The sequence below is a fragment of the Spathaspora passalidarum genome (genome assembly GCF_000223485.1).
Source record: "Spathaspora passalidarum NRRL Y-27907 unplaced genomic scaffold SPAPAscaffold_1, whole genome shotgun sequence".
NCBI lineage: Eukaryota > Fungi > Ascomycota > Pichiomycetes > Serinales > Debaryomycetaceae > Spathaspora > Spathaspora passalidarum.
Window position 1 is genome coordinate 176304 of NW_006767425.1, and position 27446 is coordinate 203749.

The following is a 27446-nucleotide window of genomic DNA, read 5'->3' on the forward strand; positions in this document are numbered from 1 at the left end:
AAAATGTTCACCACTTCGGAAATGCTTGGAATACTTAGAATACATGGACCAAATGAAATTACAAAAGAAGGAAGTGTTTCTCCGTTGCCACGGCATTCATAAATGCATTACGTAACAGACACTTAATTTGTGCGAGACAAAGAAAACGAAAATCAACCAGCAGATCTTTTTGTCTTTAGTTTGTTTTGAAAATTAAAAATAGTAACCGATAAAAATAATCGTTGTGCCTTTTTTTGACACACCACATTTTTTTTTTTACTAAGGCAAAAAATTTAACCTTAAAATTTCATCTGATAAGTAAGTGCCTCCCTGCCTCCTTTTTTTTGATTTGATCCAATCAATTGATTCAGTACAGGATACAGTAGAAGACCACTTGTGATTATTGCAGTCTCAGTTATTATATTCGCATTCACTAAAAACATATTCCCCACTTTTGCATTCCTAGTTCGTCTTTACCGAACCAACATTTCCAAATTAAGCTAAAAAAAATCCCAAGCAAGAATAGCCAGAAGTTTTTTTTGTTTACATACCGTCGTATATATATACAACATACACAGCATTTTATTACTATTCATTCATTTGTTTTAACTTCTAAGCTAGTATGACCACAGCTACACAATTGAAGAGAAGATCATTCATAGGAAGATCGCCCAAACAGCCCGTTGAAGAACCCACATTCAACCCTTACGAAGTGGCTAATCAGCAAACACATCGAAGAAACCCCCTGTTTCAACAATACAATGAGCCGAAAATTATCATCAGGGACGACCCCGTGATTCCCGACTATAAAGTCCAGGATGTGTTTGAAAAGCGTAGCAACTACAATATGAAGCTAGTCGTAGTTGGTGATGGTGGGTGCGGAAAGACATGTCTTTTAGTGAGTTATGCCCAACAGAAATTCCCCGAGATTTACGTGCCTACTGTGTTTGAGAATTACGTCACCACTGTGCAATCACCCAATGGCAAGACTATCGAATTGGCATTATGGGATACCGCCGGGCAAGAAGAATATGATAGATTGAGACCATTGAGTTATCCCGATGTCGATGTATTACTTATCTGCTTTTCGTTGGATAATATTGTTAGTTTGCATAATGTTAAGGAAATTTGGTTTCCAGAAGTCAACCACTTTTGTCCTGGGATCCCCATCATATTGGTTGGTACAAAAAGTGATTTACACAGTGACATTGATCCCGACGTACCTATACAATTAGCCACAGAAATAAATGCGGTAGGATACGTGCAATGTTCTGCCAAAACCATGTTCAACATCAAAACCGTGTTTAATTTTGCATTAAGTCATTTTCAAAGAAAAATGGAATTACAAGAACAATACGAACGAACTTCGAAAAATAGATTGTCGAAAGTGTTGGGAAATGGAGGAGGCAGCAATGGTGGTCATTATGCATCCCATTCAAGACAACATTCGTCAACCTCAAGACGAGGACATCTTAATAGTACTTCATTTGATTCCACGGCATTATTGGACCAACCATTGACTGAAGATAACTATACGAAAAACCCCTATGGAGACTTTGGTAATGACAATAGCAATAATGCGCCAACTTCCCCATATAATGATGATGAATTTGCATTCACCAGAAAGAATGCAAAGAAAAAGAGAAAGTGTATAATTTTGTAATGTGTTTTTGATATAGAGTTTTTTTTTAATATTGATGTAATTAGGCAAATAGCGCGTACCGCCTTGTTGTTTTTAGGGGAACGAAGAAAAATTGGAGTTGACCACTGAGGGTAAGACAAGGGAATGTTTGTGTGAGCAAAGTCAACTTTTTTTGTCAACGCAATATTTACCTAGGTCCAATGGAAGCAGGGACAATGACGTCTTCAGTTCGCGAACAAACAGTGAACAAGAGACGAGGAGACAAGCAATCCGAAGGAAAATCCAAGTCTAAATCACATGGATTGGCAGATGAAGCCGATCACACCGATGACGCTGGGAATCAATCAAATGACCACTATAAAGCCCGTCTCTCCCCATTCAGATACAGCCTAAGATCAAAACTATTACCTATAATCCGAGCCGAATCAAGTTATTTATACAGTTTACAAACGAAGTTACGACATCCAATTCTTGATTTTTATTTTGCGTGGACCGCCAACTTAGCCAGTCATACTTTTTACGTGTTGATGCTTCCACCACCTATCTGGTTTGGTGCTAGTGATTTATCTCGTGATCTAGTGTATGTGCTTGGATTGGGGATCTATTTCACAGGATTCCTCAAGGATTTCTTTTGTTTACCCAGACCAAGATCCCCACCATTACGCAGAATCACCATGTCGTCATACACCACACAAGAATACGGGTTCCCTTCATCCCATCTGGCAAATGCTACTGCTGTTACGCTTGTATTGATTTCTCGTCTTGTTAATTTAGATATTTCCCGCGGGGAATACTGGGCATTAATGTCGGGGTTGATTCTTTACTACTTTTCATTGATTTTCGGAAGATTATACTGTGGAATGCATGGATTTTTGGATATTTTCATCGGATCATCAGTGGGTGCTTCTTTATTTGCATTTAGACATTATTGGGGAAAGCAATGGGATGAATTCTTATTCAATAATGCACTCGGAGCTATTCCTAGTGCGATTATTATAATTGCGTTATTCATGTCATTCATTCATGTTCATTCTGAACCAGTTGACAATTGTCCATGTTTTGATGATTCCGTGGCATTTATCGGTGTCTTAATTGGTCTTGATTTGTCACATTTAGTTGCCTTCAAAACCCAGTATTTGGCTAATTTAAACTTACACAAGGATCCATTCCTACTTCCATTCGACAGCAGTCAAAGTCCATGGAAAACTGTTGTTCGATTTATATTAGGGGTAACCCTAGTAGTTATTTGGAAAACAATTTCCAAGCCGGTGATTTTTACAATCTTGCCACCAATTTATAAATTCATCGGGGTTAACTTGCCAAGAAAGAATTTCATCGCCACAGCTCATACCAAAGCGCCTACTCGAGCCATCCGATCCGCGTCAATTTCCAACGAAACCGGCGAAATCGGAGACATAAACACGTTCATCAAGGGAATAACTGCTCATAATCAACGAGATGAAGTTGGCCCTAGTACGGAAATAGATTACTTCGAAATGTTGGATTATAACAAAGAACATCATTTACAAGAGAAAGTGGAGGAAGTCGCCGGCGTGTTTAAACCACGATACGACGTGGAGATTATTGGGAGAGTTATCGTTTATGCTGGTGTTAGTACCACCGCTGTGTGGGGGCTTTTTATGGCTACCCAGTATGTCCCTGTATAGCTTAGGATTTAATTCATAGATTAAGTTTTAGTTAACTCCTACACTCTGTAGAAAAATGGTGCGATTTGCCAGCACCTGCCCCCCCCCCCCCTCTCTTTATCAGGGGAAACAAAAAAAATAAAATCTGACAGACAATTTGTCCCTGCAATTTCATATTTCAGACAGACACAAAAAAAAAAAAAATTGTCCGTTGTATTTACAACAAAACAAACAAAGGCAACCCCAATCTACGCTAAAACAAAAACATTAGATCTGTAGCTTGACGAATCAAGAGTTTGAATCAGGAGTTTTAAAAGTTGGATAGACGAGTCGTTCCATAAAGTTTCCGAGAGCGCAATACATACCTAGTCTAAAACGCAATCACCATCGGTTTTGTAATTCCTTTTCCAAGTGCCCAAAATCTCCAGTCGTGCTTGCAAATCTAATCGGTTGTAACTTGATTTAAGCGGCCCAACAGCAACAGGAGATCTAGGCTATAAACAACACTATAGATCTGACTTTGGTGTTTTCCGTGAGTATGCCCAGCTAAGAACCCCAACAACCTTGCCATTTTTTAAAAAAATATTAAGATAGATTAACCCGGCACGCATAAGATCAATCAAGAATTCTAATTTCACCGGTGTAAAATCAATCAATCGCAAATAATATCATGAACGACACGTATAGTAACGCCCAATCGACTCTGGCGATGTATTATAATACCACGGCGACGCCCACCGCGGGACGAACCCAACCTACTAACCAACCCAATACCAATACTAACCCCAGTGGAAACAGCAATGGACAAACCACGCTATCTAATCAAGCAATCAACGACATATACTCCCAACTCAACCAATTACATAATCAATTCAACACGTATCAAAACACAACAAATGAGAAATTCAACCAATTCAACCTAAAGCTAAACTACATTTACGAGTCTATGGAAGCAACCAAGAGAAATGTCAATGAATTATCACAGCAAGTCGTATACATTCTGCAAAATGTGTCATCATCTTATGGATTCGCGAACCAATTTAAAACCATTGAACTATTTGCCAAACACATTAATGACCTAAGCAAAGATCTCGATGAATTATCCCAAGCCGCAGGTGTACACCACCCCCAGAAATCAGTACATCCACAATTACAATCGCAACACCATTTAAATGTCCCCTCAGCTCATTCCACCACACCAAGCACAAACCCTGCGTCAGCAGCCACAAACACGGTACCGACAACACATTTCGATGATGAAGTCGATGATTTAAATCGACCTCAGCTTGGGAAATCTCTTGGGATTAGATCACCAGGAAATGCCTCAAACCCAACATCACCGTTCATACCGCCAAGATTTAACTTTGATTTAAACCCATTTGCATCGTCGAGGAATGGAAGCACATCTCAACAAACACGTCAACCACAACAGAACTTCCATGAACAACCCCATAAGAAAAAGAGAAGAAAAGAAAGCAAGAGCCAGGACAAGACAACTGAACTTCACCACCACCAACAAACAAATCCGACTCAGCAGCAGCAGCAGCAGCAGCAACAACAGGGTGCCATAGGTAATTATAATATGCTTCCGTTGCCCAATTTACTAGGCGAGGGCAACGCGCCTTCGAATAAACCAGGATCAGTAGCTGTACAATATATGTCAACCATTCCACCTTCCGAACTAAGACACACTAATCAATCCCGAACTTCATTCTTTGGAGATGATGATATTGATCATAATATAGATGAGTTGTCGGGTGATAATGGCGGGAACACCAATGCAGCTGGAACTGGCAGTGGTGGGACTACCGCAGGTACAGCTGGAAGTGACAGTACAACAGGAACAGCAGCAGTTACCACAGTATCCGCCCCAGGTGAACCAAATGATGATACAAGCTCGTCCAATGGAGACGACAAACCCTCGAAGAAGAGAAAACTGGACGAATCCAGCAAGGCCAACCTTTCCTTAGATATTCCGAAATACCGCTTAGAAAGAAGTCTCAAGTCAATCAGTGATATCTGGAAAGAATACGAATATGGTCTAAATGACAAACCACCGTTGAAACTATTAGAAATCAAGTATGGAACGAAATGGAGAAACGATACTGAATCACGTACCTTCCTTCGAAGAAAGAAAATTTATGATGCGATTGAAAATGGCAAAGCCAAAGGATACACTGAAGATCAAGTCATTCGGGAATTAGAAGAATACCGAAGTTATGATCGTAATGGAACAATCAAGAAGAAACCACTACTGTGGTTAAATGCAAACATGCCCGACAAGTATGACTCCTAAGTCGTTTTCGCAACCAAACAAATGTAACTATTTCTGCTTATGAAAAATCACGTGATTCCAATTTCCTAATTTAGACGAATCAAAAAAAAATTGTTGATGCTCATTGAAATTATTTCTAATGATGTTTATCGATTTGTATTATTGCTTATTTACAAGCTACTCCTTTTGCTATTACTACCACAAGTCCCCCGGTCTAGATTGTTGTATATTGCTATTTTGTAACTATATTGTACTTTTAAATAAATAACACATACCAGTAATGACTGAAGACGATAAGAAAAGACCAGCATCAGAAGTTGACGCAAAGCCAGTCACTCACCAACCAAAGAAGAAAGTACACAGACGGAAATACAAGACTAAGGAAGTGGATTCTACTTCTCCCCTCGGAGTTCTCCAATACGAAATTGAAGAAGTGTTGAAAGAACATAATCTCACCAAGGACAACATTTCCAATGATATGAAGTATGTCTTGAATGATCCTGATGCGGATGCAAAATACCACCGTATAGTTTCCAATGTCAAGATCTTAGCATTGATTTCCAATGGTGATGGGATATCTATCATCCCCCACCCTGAAGATTCCACTAAATCACAGATTGTTGTTGTTCCGTTTGGATTACCAGGCGACATAGGCACCATCAAAGTGTTCAAGACCCACCCGTTATATGTTGAATCCGATTTGCTTTCGATCGAGACCCCTTCCCCTGTACGTAAAGACTCATTAATCAACTGTAAATACTTTGGAAAGTGCTCGGGATGTCAATATCAAAATGTGGAGTATGATCAGCAGTTGAAATTCAAACGACAAACTATCATCAATGCATACAAATACTTTGCTCCTAAGTTGAATGAACTTGGAGGATTGCCTAATGTCGATAACACCGAGGCATCACCATTGCAATATGGTTATCGTACTAAATTGACACCTCATTTCAATGTTCCATTTAGCAAAAAGGAGTTGGAATATAGACCTAACGTAGGATTTGGTGCCAAGGGTAGACCAACATGGAGAAAAGATGGCGAGTTTGGTCCAGATGGGTCTATTTTGGATATTGAGGAGTGTTTAATCGGAACTGCTATAATTAATACAGGTATGAAGAATGAACGAAGGAAATTTGAAGGGGAGTTTAAAAAGTATAAGAAAGGAGCTACCATTTTACTTAGGGAGGATACCAAAGTCGTGCATAATGATGAAGAGGTTAAATTAGGAGAAGGATCAGTTGATGAAAATGGAGTTGTTTCACATTTGGAAGTTAGTGTTGAAGAAGAAAATACCAAATTAGTCAAGACTTGTGTAACCAATACCAGACAAATCGTGAAAGAGTATATTAATGGGTACACATTTGAATTCTCCGCTGGTGAATTCTTTCAAAACAACAATTCTATCTTACCAATTGTCACAAACTACGTGAAATCAAACCTTTCCATCCCCAACTCCACTCCAGACCAACGTAATTATTTGGTAGATGCATATTGTGGATCTGGATTGTTTTCAATAACTTGTTCCAAAAATGTTTCTAAAGTCATTGGGGTTGAAGTTTCAGCCGACTCTGTCAAATTTGCTGAACGTAATGCTCAAGCTAATAATATCGAAAATGCAAAATTTATAGTTGGTAAAGCCGAAGAAATATTTGCCAATATTGACACCCCAGCTGACAGAACATCTGTGATTTTGGACCCTCCAAGAAAAGGATGTGATGATGTATTCTTGAATCAATTGTCCCTGTACCATCCCGCAAAAATCGTGTATATCAGTTGTAACGTCCATTCTCAAGCACGTGATGTTGAATGGTTCATTAATAATACCGAGCATGGTAAAGATTACTATGTTGAGAGTATAAGAGGATTTGATTTCTTTCCTCAAACACACCATGTTGAAAGTGTTGCTGTATTAGCATTGAAATAGAAATGGCTGCAAATAGACATATCCGATCCGGATTAATCCAACGTAAATATCACGCATTTTTTATTGTCAAACCGCATTGTAGAACATGTATGTGCAAAGATGCAGTCATAACGTCAGATTCTGCATAGTTTATAACTAAGGCGGAATTACATATCTCTGTCGCCTATTAATACATTATTTAACATAGCTCTTGCTTTTTCGCAGACAAACGATTTCACAGTGGTCACGTGCAATAGGGTTACAACCCTAGAAGAGAAATATCTCATGCTGAGAAATAATTTACGAGCGCTAACATTTTTTTTTCTTTTGGTGACCAAAATCCTCTTAACTATGTGCCTGCACAGAACCAACAGACTGGATGGGTCGCTCAGGAAAATGAAAATTTTAAAGAAAAAAAAAGTTTATCAACTTTCATAACATAGTGTATTCTCTTGATACTATACTAATAATAAACAAGCCAAAATGGAAAACGATAAAGGTCAATTAGTATGTAAGGATCCTCGATGTGAATATGAAGAATATGCGAAGGAACAAGTTATTCACCTGTTGAAATGTTGAACTTTTGAAAGTTTGAATCAAGAAGATATTAGTGAAAGAGCAACATAAACTGTACTGTGAATTTTTCAACCACAAGTCACCACCACAACTAAAGCAAAAAGAACGATTTGGAAGATTTGATAAACGTAAACCTGTAAGAAGTTCCAGGTTGACCGTAGTCATTGGAGAAAAGATGTCCAAAGTCATCATCAACATCATTGCAGGAACTATGGACTCTGAGAAGAATCCAAACCTTACGAATCAGCAAGCCAGATTCAGGCCAGCCAAATTACATCTACAGTTTGAATTATCAATAATATTTGTTTTATTTATAATGGAGCTACACATAATGTCAGGTTCAACTAATTTGCATATTCCTCAAATTTGTTTTTTTTTTTTGCAATGAGAGGCATAGTACTAACATACGATATAGGTTGAATTATACGTCCCAAGAAAGTGTTCTGCTACCAACAGAATTATCAAAGCTAAGGACCATGCTTCTGTCCAAATCAGCATTGCTAACGTTGATGCTGAAGGTAGAGCCATCCAAGGTTCCAACACCACCTACGCTTTATCCGGTTACATCAGAGGTAGAGGTGAAGCTGATGACTCTTTAAACAGATTGGCTCAACAAGATGGTTTATTAAAGAACGTCTGGTCTTACTCCCGTTAAGAGTGTAATTAGGTATATGTGCATATATATTAATTTATAAAAAACAAAGTTCTTCAGGTGTGTGTATATTTAATGTTCATGTAATAAACAATTAGTCTAAGAATGTACAGATGTGTGCAGGTTGTAAAGAATATTACGAAATAGTATAATTGTCGGATCAAATTGGCATTCGATCTCTACATAGTACGGCAGATCATACGAGAGAAGCGGAGTAGGCTTATGTTTCAATCAACAACAATGCAACACTGCTTAAAAAAGAAGAGAGCAAATTCCACCTGATGATGGTTTTGAGTTGTTCTTTGGTTCCTTTAGTTTATAGAGTTGTACGTAAATCTATACAGGCGATATTAAATCCGATTATTATGAATCCTAAGTGAAACTGTTTTATTATTTGACATTGAGTTTTTCTTGAAATCAATTAATATTTTACGCTGTTCCATTGTTCCATATTTGGATTTTAGATTTTTAGGGTTTTGCATTGCTGTAACTCCTAATATAGTTTAACCCCCAGCACAGGGTGGTGCAGAGACATCCGCGCAAGCCCGTAACGAAATATAATTCAGTATTCATACACAATTGTACATTTGTAAATCAGTTAAGCCAAGAATAATTAGATAATTCGTTAAAGTTTATCTAAACGACCTTTTACCAGTAGGGGCACATGGTTTGTGCCCGCTTAATGTCGTTGTTACATTGAAAATGTGTAAATGTGTGAATGTGTAATTTTTTATTTTGCGCTAAAAAAGACTAAAAAATATTCAATTTCTGTTCCTAATTAGGCAGAAGGCTAAACCGAGACAGCACTTAATTGAATAATAACATGCATGAAATGTAAACAAATCATCTAGACAGACAAATTAAATCACCACAGTAAATAGACAACCCTCACCTTGTATAAAACGCCCACCACCTGCCCCCCCTTGAAAAAAAATTTAAAACCATTTAATCCATTTCACTTTTCTTCTTTTTCTGCAAGTTACTGCAACGAGCTTATCGTAGGGAAAAAGTTTAAATTTTGTTTTTTTTTCTTCAGTCAGTCAGACTTTTTTCTTCTGTGGATTTTTTATTTTTTTAATTTCCGTTGGTTCTTGTTTTGCAACTGGTGGGCTTTCTATTTTCGGATTACCATTAACCCACGCAAAAGTTCATTATATCATCAAACAACACCAGCACCCACCACACACAAAAAAAATCACACATTTACACATACAATTTTCAATATAAATTCTTTACATTTGGTTTTAGTTTCCACCTGTTGATCTCAATTGCTGCTTTCGCTGACATCTGCTTCTGTACCTTCCACAATCGTTACAATCATTTTACCCCTTTTACTGTTACTACCCCAACCACAACCCCAACCCCCCCTCCCCTTATACACATTTTTTAAGTGGACAAAATAAATTTATCAGAAACAACGAAACTAATGACCCAGGCTATATTCACTCTTTTGTATAACCCCAGTTATCTTGCCGGGGCCTTGGTCTTAGGATCTACTTTAAAGAAACTCATTCAAAAACAAGAAGATGGTCTGGAACTTAAACTTGGAATTTTGATTGACAAGAAGAATTTCACCTCCCACCACTTGGCATTATTATCTAAATACTATGATGATTTGGTTGATGTTGACCCCTTGGAGTCCAAAATCACCGATAAGTTATACCACGATTTGAAAAGACCAGAATTGGGCAAAACATTCACCAAGGTCAAACTTTGGTCCTTGATTCAATATGAAAAAATCTTGTATTTGGATTCAGATACTTTGCCAATTGTCCCCACCGGTGATCAAGGCAGTGTAATTGATTTGTTAAAGTTGGATTTTGCTAAAAACAAAATCTTAGCTGCTCCAGATAGCGGGTTTCCTGACATTTTCAACTCGGGTGTATTTGTATTGAAACCAAATTTAGATGACTATTCTAAATTAGATGCATTAGTGCAAGAATCCGCCATAAACCCAAATGTGTCCTTTGATGGTGCTGATCAAGGTTTATTGAATCAGTATTTTAACACTCAACCAGATTGGGTTCAAAGTTTACTCAAAGCAGGGAAATCCAACATTCAGCAAGCAGAATCCACTGCAGAAACCAATTGGGTGAAAATTCCATTTTTGTATAATGTGACTCCAAGTGCCCAATACGAATATTTACCAGCATACAAGCATTTCTCCACTTCTCCAGAATACCCTGGTGCACCAACACCAGGTCCATTGGAAGCTGAATTAGGTGAAGGTGGTCAAGATCAAGATAAACACGATGAAGAAGTTGTCAGATCAACTTTTGAAACATTGAGCCGCTATCATTCCACTGCTGTCACTTATATCAACTACTCCACTACCCAAGTTAAAGTGATCCATTTCATTGGTCCTTACAAGCCATGGAGATCAAGCTCTACTGTGAGTGGTATTCATAGAGATTGGTGGAATATCTGGATTCAAGAATTTGGTGAGCGTAGTATTCAGGAAGTCATTAGTCCTCCTGCCAGTGAAGCATTTGTTTACGAAGAACCAGAACAAGTTTATCATCATGAAGAAAGTTGGGATGTTCCTCATCCACCACCACCTCCACCACCTGAACCAGTTTATGTACCAGAACCAGAGCCCATTGATCATTCTCAACCTCAGTCATTATTGGATCCAGCTAATTATCAGCAATTTGAAGATAATATCAAACCTAGTGTTGATGCCATGTGGGATCCAACTAAAGAAGCACCTCCCGTACATGAGTACCATTTTGATGGTAGCCATGAAATGGAGCATGGTATGAGATCGTTTACCAATGTCTGGGATGAACCATATCACGAGCCAGAACACCACCATGAGGAGCATCACCACCACCATCACCATGAAGAACCTCAATGGCACCACCACGAAGAGCATCATCACCATGAAGAGCATCACCATGAAGAGCCTCAATGGCATCATCATGAGGAACATCACCATGAGGAACCTCAATATCACCACCATGAAGAACATCATTACGAAGAGCCACACCATGAGGAACCTCAATATCACCACCATGAAGAACATCATTACGAAGAGCCACACCATGAAGAATATCATGAGCCACACCACGAAGAGCATCATCACCACGAAGAACACCACGAAGAACATCATGAAGAACCCCAGTATGAAGCTCCAGTCCCAGTGTACGATCATCATTACGCTCAACCAGAAAGAGTATTTGACACTAAATACGACTACTTCCCTACTCACGTATTACAACAACTTGACAAGAGTACTTCCACTGAAGAACCAAGATCACTTTCTTCCCCAAGTGCAGAATCCAGTGATAACGCAGCAACTAACTTTATCAATTTTGCTGAAGTGAATCAAGAACTTCAAAGATCGGGTGTCATTGATGAAGATGATTTCGAAGAAGACTATGGAGAATTGGAAGAAGAACTTCCAGAAGAAGAGGAATACGAAGAGGAGATTGAAGAAGATTATAATGTTCCTAAGTTGTTCCCATGGGAGTTCAGACCTGCCTACAGAGCAGAAAGAGTGTTTGACTAGTTTGGTTTGTTGTTTTTGTTGTTTATTTTTTGCTTTCTTAATACTGTCATTTTGATTTAGTTCAGTTCAAGACTTTAGATAAAACGTTGATTTTTTCATATTTTTTCCATAACTGTTTTTAGAAGACTTTGCATGAAACTTATATATACTTTTCTAGATGTACTTTTGTACAATAGACGAATAAGGTTTACTATAAACTGTAGGTTGTTTCATTAGATTCATGTAAGTTGCTGCGACTGCGAAAATGGATCGACATGCAGCAACAATGGGCACCACGTGACTCGATCTCCGTTGAGATGTGGTTACCCGGAATTCCGTGATCCAATGTGTAGGAGAAAAAATTTTAATTTTTTTTTCACTCGTTGCCCTTCCCTTTTTCATATCACCACACCCTTTTATACATACACTAATTGTTAGTATAAACCCACACAATGGCTTCTGAAGGAATTACTGAAATCGACGCTGGTTTGATTGAAACCAACTACGACAATGTCGTCTACAAGTTTGATGACTTAAACTTGAAACCAAATATCGTTAGAGGTATTTTTGGTTATGGTTACGAATCTCCATCTTCTATTCAACAAAGAGCTATCTTGCCAATTACTGAAGGTAGAGATGTCTTGGCCCAAGCCCAATCTGGTACTGGTAAGACTGCCACTTTCACCATTGCTGCTTTGCAAAGAATTGACGAAAATGAAAAGGCCACCCAAGCCTTGATTTTAGCCCCAACTAGAGAATTGGCTTTACAAATCAAGAATGTCATCACCTCTATTGGTTTATACTTGAAGGTGACTGTCCATGCTTCCATTGGTGGTACTTCTATGTCTGACGATATCGAAGCCTTCAAGTCTGGTGTTCAAATTGTTGTTGGTACTCCAGGTAGAGTTTATGACATGATTGAAAGAAGATACTTCAGAACCGACAAGGTTAAGATGTTTATCTTGGATGAAGCCGATGAAATGTTGTCTTCTGGTTTCAAGGAACAAATTTACAACATTTTCCGTTTATTACCTGAAACTACCCAAGTTGTTTTGTTATCTGCCACCATGCCACAAGATGTCTTGGAAGTCACCACTAAATTCATGAACAACCCAGTTAGAATCTTGGTCAAGAAGGATGAATTGACTTTAGAAGGTATTAAGCAATTCTACGTTAACGTTGAACAAGAAGAATACAAGTTTGACTGTTTGGTTGATTTGTACGATTCTATTTCTGTTACCCAAGCCGTTATTTTCTGTAACACCAGATCCAAGGTTGAATTTTTGACCAACAAATTAAAGGAAAACAAGTTCACCGTTTCTGCCATCCACGCTGATTTGCCACAAGCTGACAGAGACACCATCATGAAGGAATTCAGATCCGGATCTTCCAGAATCTTGATCTCTACTGATTTGTTAGCTAGAGGTATTGATGTCCAACAAGTTTCCTTGGTTATCAACTACGACTTGCCAGCCAACAAGGAAAACTACATTCACAGAATTGGTAGAGGTGGTCGTTTCGGTAGAAAGGGTATTGCTATCAACTTTGTCACTGACAGAGATGTCGGTATGATGAGAGATATCGAAAAGTTCTACTCTACTCAAATCGAAGAAATGCCAGCCGATGTCGGTAGTTTGTTCGGTTACTCTGAGTAAATGTGTTTATTCTCCCTTTGTTTTAGTTAATCTTTATCATATTCTATATATTATTTGAAAGAACAAAAATCTCTTTAAGTTGGCTGTGTAGGAGACAAAGACCCTCCTTAATTTTTTTCTGGTACTGTAAAAACTGCAACTGCCCCACGCATTTTAATCCGAAGGCGCAATTAGCACCAGATCATCAGCAACAACAGTAGCAACAGCAACAGCAACATGAATCATTCAATGCCGGGATCATTTCCTGGTTCATATGGGTCTACTCTGTATCAACCCAGGCAGCTACAGAAAGCCACCACGAACGAACGACTAGCCAGTCAACTCACACAATCAACAGAAATGACCAGATTCTTCAACACCACCTACATAAACACCAAAACCAAAGCCCAGCATCACTTGATTGGCCAACTAGGCTTGATAGTCTACGTACTTGCATTCTATCAATATGTAAAGTACTGTCATTCAGCCGCATTGATACCGTTATTGTTTCATTGCATTTATCAAGTAGTACTCTCGATTGAAATACTTACAAATGCTAATCTACAAGTGATTAGACATTTGCTTCTGGATACTACAGAACCGGAAGAGCAACAATTTGTCTTGAACAACCGAATGCGATTTGTTTGTCGCATGTTATATACGAAATGTTTGTTTGTGTTGTTGTACCACATTTTATTTGTGTGTAGTTGGATGGTGTCCATTGTGAACCGGGGCCAGTTGCAGGAGTTGACCTATGGAACTTGGTGGGTTGTTTCGTTCATAGGCGAGGAAGTTCCGGATATACTGCCGGAAGTTCCATACCATGAAAAATTATTGAAGCTAGGATTGATTCAGTTGTTGTTTATCGATTTGATTGTGTTATTTCTTGAATTAGTAATGTTTCAGTGTATTTATAAGCAGTCTCCCATACTTAAAATAGAGAGGAGATTAAATGAGCAAGAGATTTACTGTGTGAGACAGAGTACTAGTCCGAATATTAGTGTGAATGAAGAAGATGTAAGTCAAGAGGATGTACCTACGGTGTTGAAAGTTAAGTTATACCAATGTTTTAAACGGGAAGGATATTTGGATGTTATAGGGCAGTAGTAATAGAATAATACAAAGTCATTGTGTAATTTATTGTGCGTTGTGACGCGTGTTACACATTAAAAAAAAAAAAGAATGAAATTTCGTGTTTCTCTAGTCCCACTATTCTTCTTCTTCTTCTTCAGCATAGTTTGCAGACAAAATGACCACCCAAATTGAACAAATAGCCAAGAAGCAAAAGATCGTCACTGACACCTTGCGTGTTTTCTTACGTTCTCCAAAAGCCAAATTGCCAACTAAAGGTTCCGCTTTGGCTGCTGGTTATGACATCTATTCTTCTGAATCAGCCGTCATCCCTGCACATGGTCAAGGTTTAGTAAGCACTGACATTTCCGTGGTTGTCCCTATTGGAACCTACGGTAGAGTCGCTCCAAGATCAGGTTTAGCCGTCAAGCACGGTATTTCAACTGGTGCTGGTGTCATTGACGCTGACTACAGAGGTGAAGTCAAGGTTGTCTTGTTTAACCATTCCGATAAGGATTTCCCAATTAATGCTGGTGATAGAATTGCTCAATTAGTATTGGAAAAAATCATCAATGCTGACATTGAAGAAATTACTGCCGAACAATTGGACAGTACTGAAAGAGGTGAAGGTGGGTTTGGATCTACTGGTAAGAACTAGACAAAAGGGTTGTATATTTAATATAGTTACTTACATGGAATTGAAATAAATAAAAAATGCTTTAATATAAAACTATTGCTGCTTTTCTTTGGACTTCTCCTTCTCTTTCGAATCCTCTTTCTGCTCATCTTCTTCAATCTTCATACCATCAGTGGCGGTATCTTCATACTCATCCAACTTGATGTCATCCTTGACTTGATAAACAATACCCTTTTCACGCAAGTTTTCTTCTTCAATCAACTCACTTTGTTCCTTCAACATGTTCAATTTCAATTTAGAGTCATCAGATAATTCCAATTTAGCAACATTATACACTTCATCTGGGATGGAAGACAATACTGCCAACAATGCATCATAGTAACTATCAAGACTGCTTGATTTATCACCATAAGTGTAAGCACAAGACAAAATCAACAAGGTTGATGGAATCTTTTTTCTTAATCTTAAATCTAACCAAGTTTCCAAATCTTCTCTTAATTTTGCTGGAGATACGTCGCTGGTCTTGATACCTCTTTGCAGACATGCCATGTGCAATTCAGGGATAGTCAAACTGTCAACACCTTCATAATCAATAGCTTTGTCATCCTTGATAATAGTCAATAGTCTATGTCTGATTTGGTAACGCAAAATAGCATCAGTACCAAATGGTCGTAACGACATATACTTGGCCATAGCGGCTAATTGCGGACGAGATAAGTTATCCAAGACATTATCATTCTTGAACAATCTAGCAACTTGGATCAATTCTTCACTGGTTGGTTTCTTACCAATGGAGATTCCATCGAAAAACGACACAAACGCTTCTCTTTCCTTGTCGGTAATACGCTTGGAAAGCTTGAGTCCTGATTGGGCCACGGTTTGCTTGATGTATTCCGAAGCACTGGTTCTGGCCTTCTTCAATTTGTTCTTCTTCTTTTGACGATCCACATTAGATTCATAAGTGGAAGGCAACAAGTTTGGGAAGAGCTTCAATGCGACCGGCAACAAAAGTTCAGCAAATGGAATAATGACAAACATGGAGAACGGAACTAATCTAGCTACATCGACAATAGTTCTTTGTAATTGATTAGATTCTCTTCGGGATAAACCATACCCGGACATCATCTTCAACATTAACTTGGTAGAGACTTTTATTTCATATCCTAAAAGTTTAGTACCGTGCCAGTAATGTTGAGCTTCATGTTTTATTTTTTCCCATAATGAAGGTTTTGGTTCTTCCTCCTTGACAATCACTTCGGTACGTTTATTTTCTGGCACTTCACCGGTCTTAACCTGTTCTCCTTTTTTTGCAGGTTTTTCCTCCGCTTTTTTTTGTTCCGGTTGTTTTGTCGATTGAAATCTGACGGAATGTATTAAGGCAAAATTGACAGTGTTTTTATTGACATTCAGATGCAACTGAGGTCTTAATGGATATTTCGTGTTACCGATTACCGCCAGTTTGAGCACTAGATTTCTTGTGCTGGTCAATATTATGTCATTGGAGAATCGTCCAATAGATCTGGTTCTAAAGAATGGTGATATCATTATTCCACGGGTTCACTCTCTTGGTGGCAAAAATATTCGGATGGCCTATTATCTATATGAATTGGTGCAATGCTGTAGGTTTGTAGTAAAGTGTGCTCTCTTTCAAGGTAGCCCACTATGTATATATCCAGCAATTGAAGAAAAGGAAGAAGAGGTGAGAAATAACGTTGCTAGATCTGTTGAAAGAAGAAAAGAAAAAAACCCAGAAGGTGAAAATTAAGTTGCCCTTGGAATGAGATTTCGCAGAAAATGCATCGGCGCCACTGGGCCAGCGGTTCAAGACAAACAAGGAGAGGAAAAACAAATGCCAGTGCCACCCAGCACACGCAAAAAAACAAAAAAAAATAAAGGGATCTGCTTCGCTCGGCCCGTTTGTGTGGGGTGCAATTATTACTAACAAGCTATATATTCTATTGATATTATATTTTCCTACCAATCTAATCTAGTTGTAAATTCAAAAAAAAAAGTTAGAGTAATAAACCTAGAAGTAGAAAATGTGGCTCCAAGTATGAAGCTAGTACCAGTAAAATAAAAAAAAAGTCTTCAGCTCATATAAAAGATGAAGAAATTTCTGGTTCAAAATAGGTATTTCCCCTTACCCAAATCTTTTTACTGTGCACCCAAACAATAAACTCCAATTAACTACTAATTTTGTTTCGTTAACATAATGTCTTCAACTTTCTTTTTTATTATATTACTTGTATGTTGACATATAGTATTAGTTAAGTAACTATAGGAGTATGCAGTACACGCGGACGAAAAACTTATCCGAAGTTCCGAGAAGTCACTCCAGTAACGATAAATGATTCGTCTATTGTTTTCCAGCATGTGTCGTATACCTCTGGAAAATATCATCGCACTTGACATTGCATGTCTTGTCGTACATCGGCACGTTGTGGAAACCAGAGGTGAAATTGTCTCCGGATTTTTCGGAGGTTTATTGGCGAGCTTCTCGGGGATAAGAATAGGATTCTCCGCGCTGTGGTAAGTTGGGGTGAATCTACTTTTAACATAATACACTAAACATAAAGAACTCACCCAGATTAAGGTGTTTGAATATAGTTTACTTATAGATATCTAATTCTAACCTATCTGTACAAGACGACTCTTACTCTTCACCTAAACTTTGAACAGTACCTTGATTAATAGCATCTCCATTAACACCCACAAGTACAATCTTTTCCACAACTGTATGGAAATCTTCATCATCACCATCTAAGAAAACACACAAGTTTTGGACATTTTGAAACCTAACAAATTTTAACTTAAATTCATACCAGTCATCCTTGATTTTGTCTACATCCACTGATTCAGAATGGGCTGCATTACCGTTTGATGCTTCATCAAATGAAATAATTGATTGGACATTTGGCCAGATTTTAACAATGTTGGGTATTTGACTTTCTGATTGCAAATCTTCTTTATCAATTTTTAACCCTTCAGTAGAGTACTTTTCCCCCTTCTTTAATTTAAATAAAATTGAATATACTTTACAAATATTCAATAACGGAATAAAGAAAATCATTTGTGAATCGGCATCAGACCAAACACCACTGATTTCATTGTCAATCTTGAGAATGTCCTTTACTTCACCTTCGTACAACTTCATTGAATTCAACGCTTCAAAATTTCCAAAGTCAATGGCGGTGTTCAATAAAGTGTACCCCTTAGGAATAAACTGCTTGACTTCCTTACCAGCACCAGGTTCTAATACACTAACAGACGAGCCTCCACTACGTTTCGCGCCCTGCAGCACAGCTTTGGTGTTTAAGGTGTTAAGTTGGGAAGTCACAGCGTTGATATTTGCACCTGTAACCCTGCTTATTTCCTTCTTATCTTCAAAGAACACGAATGTTGGCACTGCAGTAATGGTATATCTACTTGCCAATTCTTTCTGGGCATCAAGATCAACACGAACAATCTCGACCCCGGTATATTCTTCATTCTCGTAAAATTGGTCAATTATCGGTTTTATAGCCTGGCACGGGCCACACCAACTTGCGGTAAAATTAGCAACCAAATACTTGTTAGAAGACAAGTATGCATCGAAATCACTAGTGGATTTCACGAACTGAATTGACATAGCGGTGGAATGTTTTGGGGAAAGTAGACGAGTGAGTTGGAGGCAACGGAATTTTTTTGATTTATCAGCACTAGAAAAAAGCGGGATTCTTGCAACACACACTCCTGTTATTGCTTATCCAACTACACAATTATGTCCCAGCCTGGTGCTACTCGTCTTGCATCGGGTAATTCGGTGGCTTCACAACTACGACTATCACGAGTGACGACACCTGACCTGACACTCCACAGACAACCATCGAAAAATTCGCCTAAATCTAAGCATGACCCAGAGCAAGAACAACAGTACAACGATGTCAAACCCAGAAAGAAACACGGTGCTGGTTTTGACTTGGACATTACTGTGGAAGAAGTCATCCAAAACAAACGTACCCCTTTGACACCCACGCAAACTCCGTCCCACGATATATCCAAGGATGAACTCAAAAAGGCCAGTGAATTGACACACTTGTTCTTAGATACCAGAAACACCCTCAGGGCCGACTGTAATATCATCGATCCAGTGACTTCGGACTTACCCTCTAGTCCGCAAGAAATGAGTCCAAGTAAGTTCTCCCGAAGCACGATTGTTCGGGCCGAGAAGGTCAAAACCATGATTGGAATGAAGTATCTCTATATCCAACGAATCTACGAATGGAATGACGCACATGGCATGAACACGGAACATCCTGGTATAGAAGGAGTCTATAACCCGTTGCAGATTTTAAGAAACCGAAAGATCCGTGCCAAATATAAGGAGTTTCCTAAACCACTTTCATCCAAGACTATCCCGCTTGCATGTATCGTATTCAGCAAACACAACCAAGGACATCATCGGAAACGAACATGGAGAATGGTATGGGCTATTGAATTAAATGAATTCGTTAGTGATTCTCGATGGAGAGCAAGACATTGGCACGAATTGGAGAAACCAAATGGAGAACTCTGGTTCCCACCCGAAGACCACGTCCCACAACCCAAGAGTAAACGTAAGAAACTTAGACGATTACATGACAAGTTGTTTGATTCAGTAAGTGACTATGAGGATAAAAAGTCGACCCATCGGAGGAATGAATCTGTTGTTACGGCTGGTAGTTCCGATAGTGAATTAAACATGTTGAAAATCCATCGGTCGAAATCACCAAAGAAAAAACTCCGTAATAAGATGAAGAAGTTTTATGAACGGGACTCGTCTTCTTCGGCCGCAGATATTGAAGAAGTTTCTGACCACCATGAAATCCTAAATACACAAATGTTCAGACGAGTCGTTCATTCGGAATCTAGTTCCGATGTGGCAGCTCCCGATGATCCTAAGTTAGCTAGCATATCACCGCCGATAATCAAAATTGAAGCATTGCCCGATGAATCCATCCAGGATGTGGAATTCGTTCCTTCCAAGCGGTCAAGTTCCCTGCCTGCTCTTATCCCTAGTGATTTAGAAGAAGAGGAAGAGGAAGACGTATCAACAAACAGTGTACCCCTGGAAGAACTGCCAGAATTGATGTGCACGGTTGATCAACGAGAACATGCATTCTCCAAGATCGTAAGCAGTGTGGATTACTTGTATGAAGTGTGTGTACTTAGAACAAACCACTTGCTTGTGACATACCCCAATAATCTTCAAGTAATTCAAAATAAGGTGGATAGTATCACCGGTAAGCAAACATTTGACATACTTCGACAAATGTCAAGCATTAATGATGAACATTTACCTGTTTACGAAGAATTATACCATGGATTCTTGGACGAAATCAAGTCGATTATACACATGGTTAATGATAACTATTCGGTCAAGATTGACAGTTTGTTGAGCAGCAGTGATCGAGCAATCAGTGAAATCAATGCTTCGCTTTCATTAGAATTACGTAAAGTCAATGAGCGATTGGATCATCTTGACGAATCATTCCTGAAGAAAACAATCCGACCATCAGATCTCAAGATGAACATGAAAGAAGGAACAAACTATAAGATCATGTATTTCTGTCTTGAAAACCTCATTGTCATTCTATTAAGGCTAATATGGGTATTGGTGAATATTTTCAAAGGGGGAGTAATGGTTGTAGGAGTGGTGTACAAGATAATTCGTTTATTTATTTAAGTTATTTAACTCTAGCAATAAATTATTGGCATTTATGAAGTACTCATAATTGGAATTAGGAGCGAAACTAAGTGATTCACTGGATGCTCTGTCCACCAATGTAAATAATGATTCAACGTCTTCGCGGTCGTCCACTTGATAGTCGTATGGGACATAATGATCACCCGAGTCGATCATGACCCCGAGAATTTGATCTCTTACTTCACTGTCTAACACCAGTTTCAAGGTAATCAACTTGGTTTCGTAATCATCATTGGAAACTCTACCAATGTCTAGCAACAACTTAACCGTCTTACCTTGTAGATTCTTGTAAGAATTGACTTTAGCAACAAGTTCAGTAATGTCATCGCCAAGCGGTAAAATCACAAAAGTGTCACTGTTCCCCGTAGTACCCACGACAGCGACTGTACCGTATTTAGTAATACTCAAGAACTGGTGTGGTTGCAGGGTAGCATACATTGAATCAAGACACGAAGTCAATTTGTGATCCAACATATCTGACTTTTCACCGGCACTGAACCCAACGGCGTACGATGAGCCCGAGGCTAATTCTCTATGTAGCTGAGATTCAATGAGAGTTGGCCCCACTATACCCATACTGTAAAAATCAGCAAGGTATTGTGGTGTCAATGTGTCGACGAATTCGGAAACTAATGGGGCATATTGGGATAATTCACGAAGGAGGGAACGACATTTGGGTATACCCTTGTCGATTTCGAATGTTCTTATGCTTTGCGACTGTGGTGATGTGTATGCGTGGTTGTACATTGTAAGATTGGTTCTCAAGGCTAAATGCAAGTTGGATAACTCAGCTGGGTCATGAAAGATTGACTTTATCTCAGAAGGCAAGTAGTCTGAGCTGGTTATTGAATTGCCCTGTTTCAAACTGAGGTATTGGGCACATGCCTTGATTTGATTGGTGTCTTTGATATGCGAGGGCCCAGTAATGACCAACAATGGCTTTTTTCCATCTGACAAAAGGGAGTTCACATTAGTTCTATCATTAAAAATCTTGTTTTGCAATTGAGGAGTAATGGGGTACAATACCTTTTGCATTACCTCCGGTTGTGGAATTGGGATGTTTCCCTTGTTAGTTGTATTGCTGGACTTGGTAGCTGTCTGATGATACTCCCATTCTGGTGCATATGAATGAGCCACTGGGCTCTCAACTTCGGTGTCGGTTGTATTTACACTTTCACTTGTTTCTATCACCAACGATTTTTCAAGGGTGCGTGATAATGGGGATTTTATTCTTGGTTGAAGGGACATTATTGAGTGGGGTAGATTAGGGGATGTGCTAAAATTGCTAATCTTCGGACTAGTCTGTGAAGTATGAGTAATGTTTGTAAACAAATGAATGTGCAAGTCGAGTTATTTTAAAAAAAGAACAGAAAGAGAAAGGGTTAAATAAGTATACTATAAAGTTGACTCATCTTACTGGCAAATTTTTACCCGTTATGAGTAATTTTGGTGCCGCTTAAAAGAACAAAGCGTTTGTTGCTTTTTTTATTTTTCGGTTGCAACCACCTCGGACATGAAATTGCCGTATCAAAGTGCACGTTTACACTACGCCTGGTTTCATGGTATGCGCTACTTGCATCAATTATCAGCAGTATCAACCTAGACTACCATCTCTAGCAGCAACTGAGCATAGCAACGTTTGAAGTTGTGCTCCATTACCGGACTATTTAGGGAATTGTATAATTCAAAGAAAGAAAAAAAAAAGAAATATGTGGTCGTGCACCATGTCCCCAAAATAAAGGTCGTGCACTTTGATCCAAAACACCTCCTCCCACTGAAAATCTGTTTGGTAGTCCTTGGTTTATATATAGTCAACAAATAAGGAATACGCCATGCAGCCTAAATCCATTGCCTTATTGCAAAAGATTGATTCAATAGTGGAACAGATCCTCGCCAAGTTCCAAGATATCTTTGAAGTATCAATAAACGAAGACAAACCCAAGGAATTGCTAAGCATTGAATCGTTGACTATAGAGTCAGATGCATTACATATAATCAGATTATGTGAGGATCTCTTGTCGATATCTCGAAGCATTCGAGAAACTTGGTGTTTAGGAAGTTTAAAAGTGACTAAACCAGGAGATACATGGAATCAAGAAGAAATTGACCACATATTCACCCAATTCAATGTCTTGACTGATAAAATCGCCAGGGTAGAAAAGAAACGAGTGATTGGAATTCAATAAATACATTTCATTACTTCATATACAATTACAAAGACTTATTGTTTATATTCAACTGGCTTGCTCGTCGGCTGACAATTCGACTGGCTGGTGTGCTAGCAGACGGACTTACACTTTCAATTTTTTCCTCAAATAAATGAACATATTTTTGAACCTTACCAACTTTGATAAATTTGAATTTCTTGTCTTCCTTGATATACCGAGGAACATCAGTTGATCTAAATGCATATTCTAAGGAGGGATCGTCCAGATTGGTAATCATGGAAAATGAAGGTTTGTTGGATATATGTCTGTTGTCGCTACTGCCACTATACTTTGTTGGTGAAGACATGGCCGATAATGATGATGGTTGTACAGTTAAATCATAGTTAACATCGTATTCCGATATGGGGATCAACTTTACCGGTGATTGTAATTTGCGTGGTGACTCGATATCACTTTCATTTTCACATTCAACTTCAAGTAGATTTTGTAAACTGTCTTTATTCATAGATTCGTCAGCAATATATTCGTTGCTGTCGCTGGAACTGCTAATATCACTTATATCTTCATTGTGTCGTAAGTTATTTAGATTTCGTATGAATTCCACACTTGAGCTTTCATGAGGGGAAGTTGCAGCAGGTATTGTACTAAGACTGCTGTGGTGTTCGTGTAACGTATCATATCTATCAAGGTCGGACAAATCCGTAAACGTTATAGTCTTGTCCATGGTGTTTTCTTCTTCGCTATTGTCCAAAGTGCTGTCATTTGTGTGAATCTCCGGTTGAGCAAAACTTTGTTGAGTGTTCAACTCACTCATAAAGCAATTGTTTATATATAGTGTAACCTCGTCGAGGAAATTCCCACACAACAATAACCCGTAGTTTTCATCCTTCGCCAAGTCCAATTGTAGTCCCTGTGGTGTTACTTCATAGTCAAGTACACTGAGCACCACATTGACAATAAATATTTCATCCAAAGTGCATGGGGTGATTTTTGTCGGGTAGGTCCTCGTGATAATATTAGCTAAAGTTAAACCATTGTTTTTGTTTACCTTTGCCAAAGATACGAGATTGTCCTTTACCAAATCAATTGGCTTTAGATGAGGATTTCGCAAAAACAACGAATTCAACTCGATATTAATGTTGAATTGGAGGGAATCATTCACATAATGGTTATATCGGGTCAATTGCCTGATTTTCTTGGGTATGTCAGAAGTATAGATGAATTTGGGTTTAATTAAATCGCTCAGGTATGACCTTATTGAGGGAAACATGGCCTGTAAGCTGCTTGAAGTGGTATACGTTTAATTGAGGTGGTAATCTCAGGGATTCTAATCAAGAAATTCTTGGGGTCGATTTCTTAAAACCAAAACTTTAAATTTCGGAATTAGAAAAAAATGTAAACAACACATTGTTACGTCAACCTGTAAATCAACAGATGCAAAATGCAAAAAGCAAAAGACTACCTTTTTACATCTTTTGTACATCTACAGTTTATTCAATAGTTCCACTTCCAACATCAGTTCAAGCAATACGTTAGCACAGGGATATAATGTCATCATATTACTTGGCCATAATAGGCACACGAGATAATCCGATCTATGAACTAGAATTTGCCTCGTTTAAAAACACAACCATCCTTTCGTCACCAAGCACACCAAATACACCACCACCAATACCAGGCAAGGCCAGGTTTGCCCCAAACGTCAAGGAGTTGTTACCATTCATAGCCAACTCATCCTTGGATTTAATAGAAGACGCCCAATTCACATCAAATCAATTGAATTTGGGCAAGATCGACACGTTCTATGGCATTTCCATCAATGCATTCATCACTCCCGGTAACATCAAGTTTGTCCTTTGTTATGACGGGAATGTCAAGGAGGAAAATTCCATAAGGCTGTTCTTTAACGAGATTAATGAGCTATATGTCAAGACCTTGTTGAATCCGTTCTATGCCGTCAATGATGCCATAATATCTCCCGAGTTTGACTTGAAAGTGAAGCAACTAGCACGGAAATACTTGTAATCGCTGAGCTGGTTGGCGAACACTTATATATCATTACCTCGCGGGAACACGCGGTTCACACTAGCTACTAAAATAGATTTAATATATTTACAAGTTTATACATAACTAATCCTGCTTAGGTTCTTCATCCAACATTTTTTCAGTTTCTAACTTGTATTGTCCATCTTCAGTTTCAACAATAATCCCTTGTTCTTTCAAAGTGTTGAAAATATCTTGAGGGATCCATCCACCACTAGCTGCAAATGGAGTAGATACAGTTTCCAATTGGAACTCTTGTAAATCAGTTTGGTGTTGGTCTAATTCAGCTTCGGTGTATTCGACTGGGAATTCACTTTCACTAGTATTGGTCAATTCATTGGCAACATAAGAATCCCACATGGCTTGCAATTGAATAATTGATCCTTCAATGTAAAGATAATCCTTGTCTGATTTCATTTCAAGAGTTTGAATATAAGGACTCTTTAATAATTTGATGTGTGGAGATGCAACAGCAATCAAATCGTGTCTTTTGTTGTTCAATTCCACTTCCCAAAGACGTTCATTTCTGGTCTTGTAGTACATGAATTCATATTGTTGCTTTTCAACTTCGTCCATTTCGTTATATCCTGGGATGTCTTGTTCTAAGTCGAAAACCTTAGCTCCGTGGTAAGCGACAAAGTTAGGATAGTTGGTCAAAATGAATGGTTTAATAGTAGCACCTTCGAAATCAACAAAGTAATGTTCACCATCCTTAACGATAACATTCAATGGATCTAAATCAGGAACATACAATCTTGGCTTGAACAACTCTTCAACATTCATAATAGACTTGGAAGTTGGGTTTAACAACTTGGCACCAATTTGCTTAAAATGTTCAAAAGTAGTGACTTGCTTCTTTAATAAATCTTCACTGGTGACTTCTCCAGCATCAGCTTGAACTAATGATAATCTAGTCTTGGCATTTTCTAATTCGATGTCAGCAACAGAAGTAATGACATCAACTGGATTAGTCCATGGACCGCTGTATTGTTCAATTTGAGCTTTAGTTAACTTGCCCTTGTTCTTGGTGAATGGTCTTTCTACACTTGGACCAATTCTCCATCTGTTGGCTAAAACGTTGTCGGTTTCTCCTTCATATGGCAAATCTGATTGTAATTTGACATCGACGTCGTTCTTGAAGTATAATGAACCATACTTGTTGAAAGTGATTGATAATAACTTATCATTGAAATCAGCAATTGGATCAATAACTTCTTTCAAATGTTTGGCGCTTCCTTCTGAATCAGGCAACAAAGGATTCCAGTTCTTCATAAGTAAACTACCGTCAATGAACTCTTGTAAGATAAAAGGGGTTTGAAGTTGGTTAGATTTGGATTCACCATAAGCCAATACCTTAGGAACATTCAAGCCCAACTTCAAGTTCAAGAAATCTAATGTGGCAACCTCACTCTTTATTTTAGCAGAAATTGCAAAATCTGATTCCAACTTGTATGGAATTCTCAAAGCAAGTTCTTTACCAGTACTCAACAACAACTTGTAAATACGATGGTGCTTACCTTCATAAACACTAGCAATTGACTTAATCAACAACTTGGAAGTGCCTTGGCCCAACTTCCCAAGTATTTCTTCATTTAAATTGTGAGAAAGGATAGAAGTACCATCCTTTAATTGCTTAGGGGTGTTGATAGTGCCATCGCCCTTATGACCATTCAATTCATCGACAAGAGTACTAATTCCTTCAATGGAGAAAACAGTTTCACGTTGTTTCTTCTTGAGTTTGTCGTCAGTCAACCATGATCCCCAGGTATATTGAAAGAATTGACTACGTTGAGGGTCAGCAGTGTCAGAAAGTTTAGTAAACACTTCCTTTGGCTCAGCTGTGGTGGATTGAAATCTTACAATTGCGGTTGGAACAATTGGTCTAACAGACTTGACTAATCTGCAGTTTCTCTTAGCAAGTCTTGACAACATTTTGCTTATTGACGGGTCGCTAAACATGGCAGCAACTGTTCCTTCGCTAAGATTTTTTTTTCATCTTTGA

The 27446-nt window shown here is 38.5% G+C and overlaps 16 protein-coding genes across 16 annotated transcripts; 11 read left to right on the forward strand and 5 right to left on the reverse strand. All coding sequences in view use genetic code 12, as the record gives it.

Annotated features, from left to right (window-relative positions):
* Positions 1-260: 260 nt before the first annotated feature.
* CRL1 (Rho family GTPase) lies at positions 261-1687 on the forward strand (the record flags this gene model as incomplete). Its single annotated transcript, XM_007372043.1, has 1 exon — positions 261-1687. A coding segment is annotated over one exon (898 nt), but the record flags the coding sequence as incomplete, so codon positions are not given.
* Positions 1688-1836: 149 nt separating this feature from the next.
* On the forward strand, positions 1837-3288 carry SPAPADRAFT_130963 (sphinganine kinase; the record flags this gene model as incomplete). The annotated part of the gene is made up of 1 exon (XM_007372044.1): positions 1837-3288. The coding sequence occupies one exon, from the start codon at positions 1837-1839 to the stop codon at positions 3286-3288; it is 1452 nt and encodes a 483-aa protein (XP_007372106.1).
* Positions 3289-4832: 1544 nt separating this feature from the next.
* Positions 4833-7524, forward strand: SPAPADRAFT_57752 (uncharacterized protein; the record flags this gene model as incomplete). Its single annotated transcript, XM_007372045.1, has 1 exon — positions 4833-7524. The coding sequence occupies one exon, from the start codon at positions 4850-4852 to the stop codon at positions 5561-5563; it is 714 nt and encodes a 237-aa protein (XP_007372107.1).
* On the forward strand, positions 5823-7469 carry TRM2 (Trm2p; the record flags this gene model as incomplete). Its single annotated transcript, XM_007372046.1, has 1 exon — positions 5823-7469. One exon carries the CDS (start codon positions 5823-5825, stop codon positions 7467-7469), a length of 1647 nt encoding a protein of 548 aa, XP_007372108.1.
* Positions 7525-7910: 386 nt separating the features above from the next.
* RPS21B (40S ribosomal protein eS21) lies at positions 7911-9303 on the forward strand (the record flags this gene model as incomplete). The annotated part of the gene is made up of 2 exons (XM_007372047.1): positions 7911-7955; positions 8440-9303. 2 exons carry the CDS (start codon positions 7932-7934, stop codon positions 8677-8679), a joined length of 264 nt encoding a protein of 87 aa, XP_007372109.1.
* A 317-nt stretch (positions 9304-9620) lies between these two features.
* Positions 9621-17255, forward strand: SPAPADRAFT_63932 (glycogenin glucosyltransferase; the record flags this gene model as incomplete). Its single annotated transcript, XM_007372048.1, has 2 exons — positions 9621-12377; positions 17236-17255. One exon carries the CDS (start codon positions 10103-10105, stop codon positions 12185-12187), a length of 2085 nt encoding a protein of 694 aa, XP_007372110.1.
* TIF (translation initiation factor eIF4A) lies at positions 12575-13967 on the forward strand (the record flags this gene model as incomplete). The annotated part of the gene is made up of 1 exon (XM_007372049.1): positions 12575-13967. The coding sequence occupies one exon, from the start codon at positions 12619-12621 to the stop codon at positions 13819-13821; it is 1203 nt and encodes a 400-aa protein (XP_007372111.1).
* SPAPADRAFT_57764 (uncharacterized protein) lies at positions 13982-14968 on the forward strand (the record flags this gene model as incomplete). The annotated part of the gene is made up of 1 exon (XM_007372050.1): positions 13982-14968. The coding sequence occupies one exon, from the start codon at positions 14038-14040 to the stop codon at positions 14905-14907; it is 870 nt and encodes a 289-aa protein (XP_007372112.1).
* Positions 15031-15614, forward strand: DUT1 (bifunctional dITP/dUTP diphosphatase; the record flags this gene model as incomplete). Its single annotated transcript, XM_007372051.1, has 1 exon — positions 15031-15614. One exon carries the CDS (start codon positions 15050-15052, stop codon positions 15527-15529), a length of 480 nt encoding a protein of 159 aa, XP_007372113.1.
* On the reverse strand, positions 15602-17053 carry MRS7 (Mrs7p; the record flags this gene model as incomplete). The annotated part of the gene is made up of 2 exons (XM_007372052.1): positions 15602-16761; positions 16792-17053. 2 exons carry the CDS (start codon positions 17051-17053, stop codon positions 15602-15604), a joined length of 1422 nt encoding a protein of 473 aa, XP_007372114.1.
* A 430-nt stretch (positions 17256-17685) lies between the features above and the next one.
* On the reverse strand, positions 17686-19668 carry SPAPADRAFT_57768 (uncharacterized protein; the record flags this gene model as incomplete). The annotated part of the gene is made up of 1 exon (XM_007372054.1): positions 17686-19668. One exon carries the CDS (start codon positions 19134-19136, stop codon positions 18162-18164), a length of 975 nt encoding a protein of 324 aa, XP_007372116.1.
* On the forward strand, positions 17686-22585 carry SPAPADRAFT_69123 (uncharacterized protein; the record flags this gene model as incomplete). Its single annotated transcript, XM_007372053.1, has 2 exons — positions 17686-19487; positions 19566-22585. The coding sequence occupies 2 exons, from the start codon at positions 19269-19271 to the stop codon at positions 21210-21212; spliced, it is 1866 nt and encodes a 621-aa protein (XP_007372115.1).
* On the reverse strand, positions 20074-22585 carry SPAPADRAFT_57769 (uncharacterized protein; the record flags this gene model as incomplete). The annotated part of the gene is made up of 1 exon (XM_007372055.1): positions 20074-22585. One exon carries the CDS (start codon positions 22479-22481, stop codon positions 21201-21203), a length of 1281 nt encoding a protein of 426 aa, XP_007372117.1.
* An 859-nt stretch (positions 22586-23444) lies between these two features.
* Positions 23445-24671, reverse strand: CTA9 (Cta9p; the record flags this gene model as incomplete). The annotated part of the gene is made up of 1 exon (XM_007372056.1): positions 23445-24671. One exon carries the CDS (start codon positions 24669-24671, stop codon positions 23445-23447), a length of 1227 nt encoding a protein of 408 aa, XP_007372118.1.
* Positions 24672-24917: 246 nt separating this feature from the next.
* Positions 24918-27397, reverse strand: SPAPADRAFT_57771 (uncharacterized protein; the record flags this gene model as incomplete). The annotated part of the gene is made up of 1 exon (XM_007372057.1): positions 24918-27397. One exon carries the CDS (start codon positions 27374-27376, stop codon positions 25532-25534), a length of 1845 nt encoding a protein of 614 aa, XP_007372119.1.
* On the forward strand, positions 24950-25426 carry TRS20 (TRAPP subunit; the record flags this gene model as incomplete). Its single annotated transcript, XM_007372058.1, has 1 exon — positions 24950-25426. The coding sequence occupies one exon, from the start codon at positions 24950-24952 to the stop codon at positions 25424-25426; it is 477 nt and encodes a 158-aa protein (XP_007372120.1).
* Positions 27398-27446: the final 49 nt, after the last annotated feature.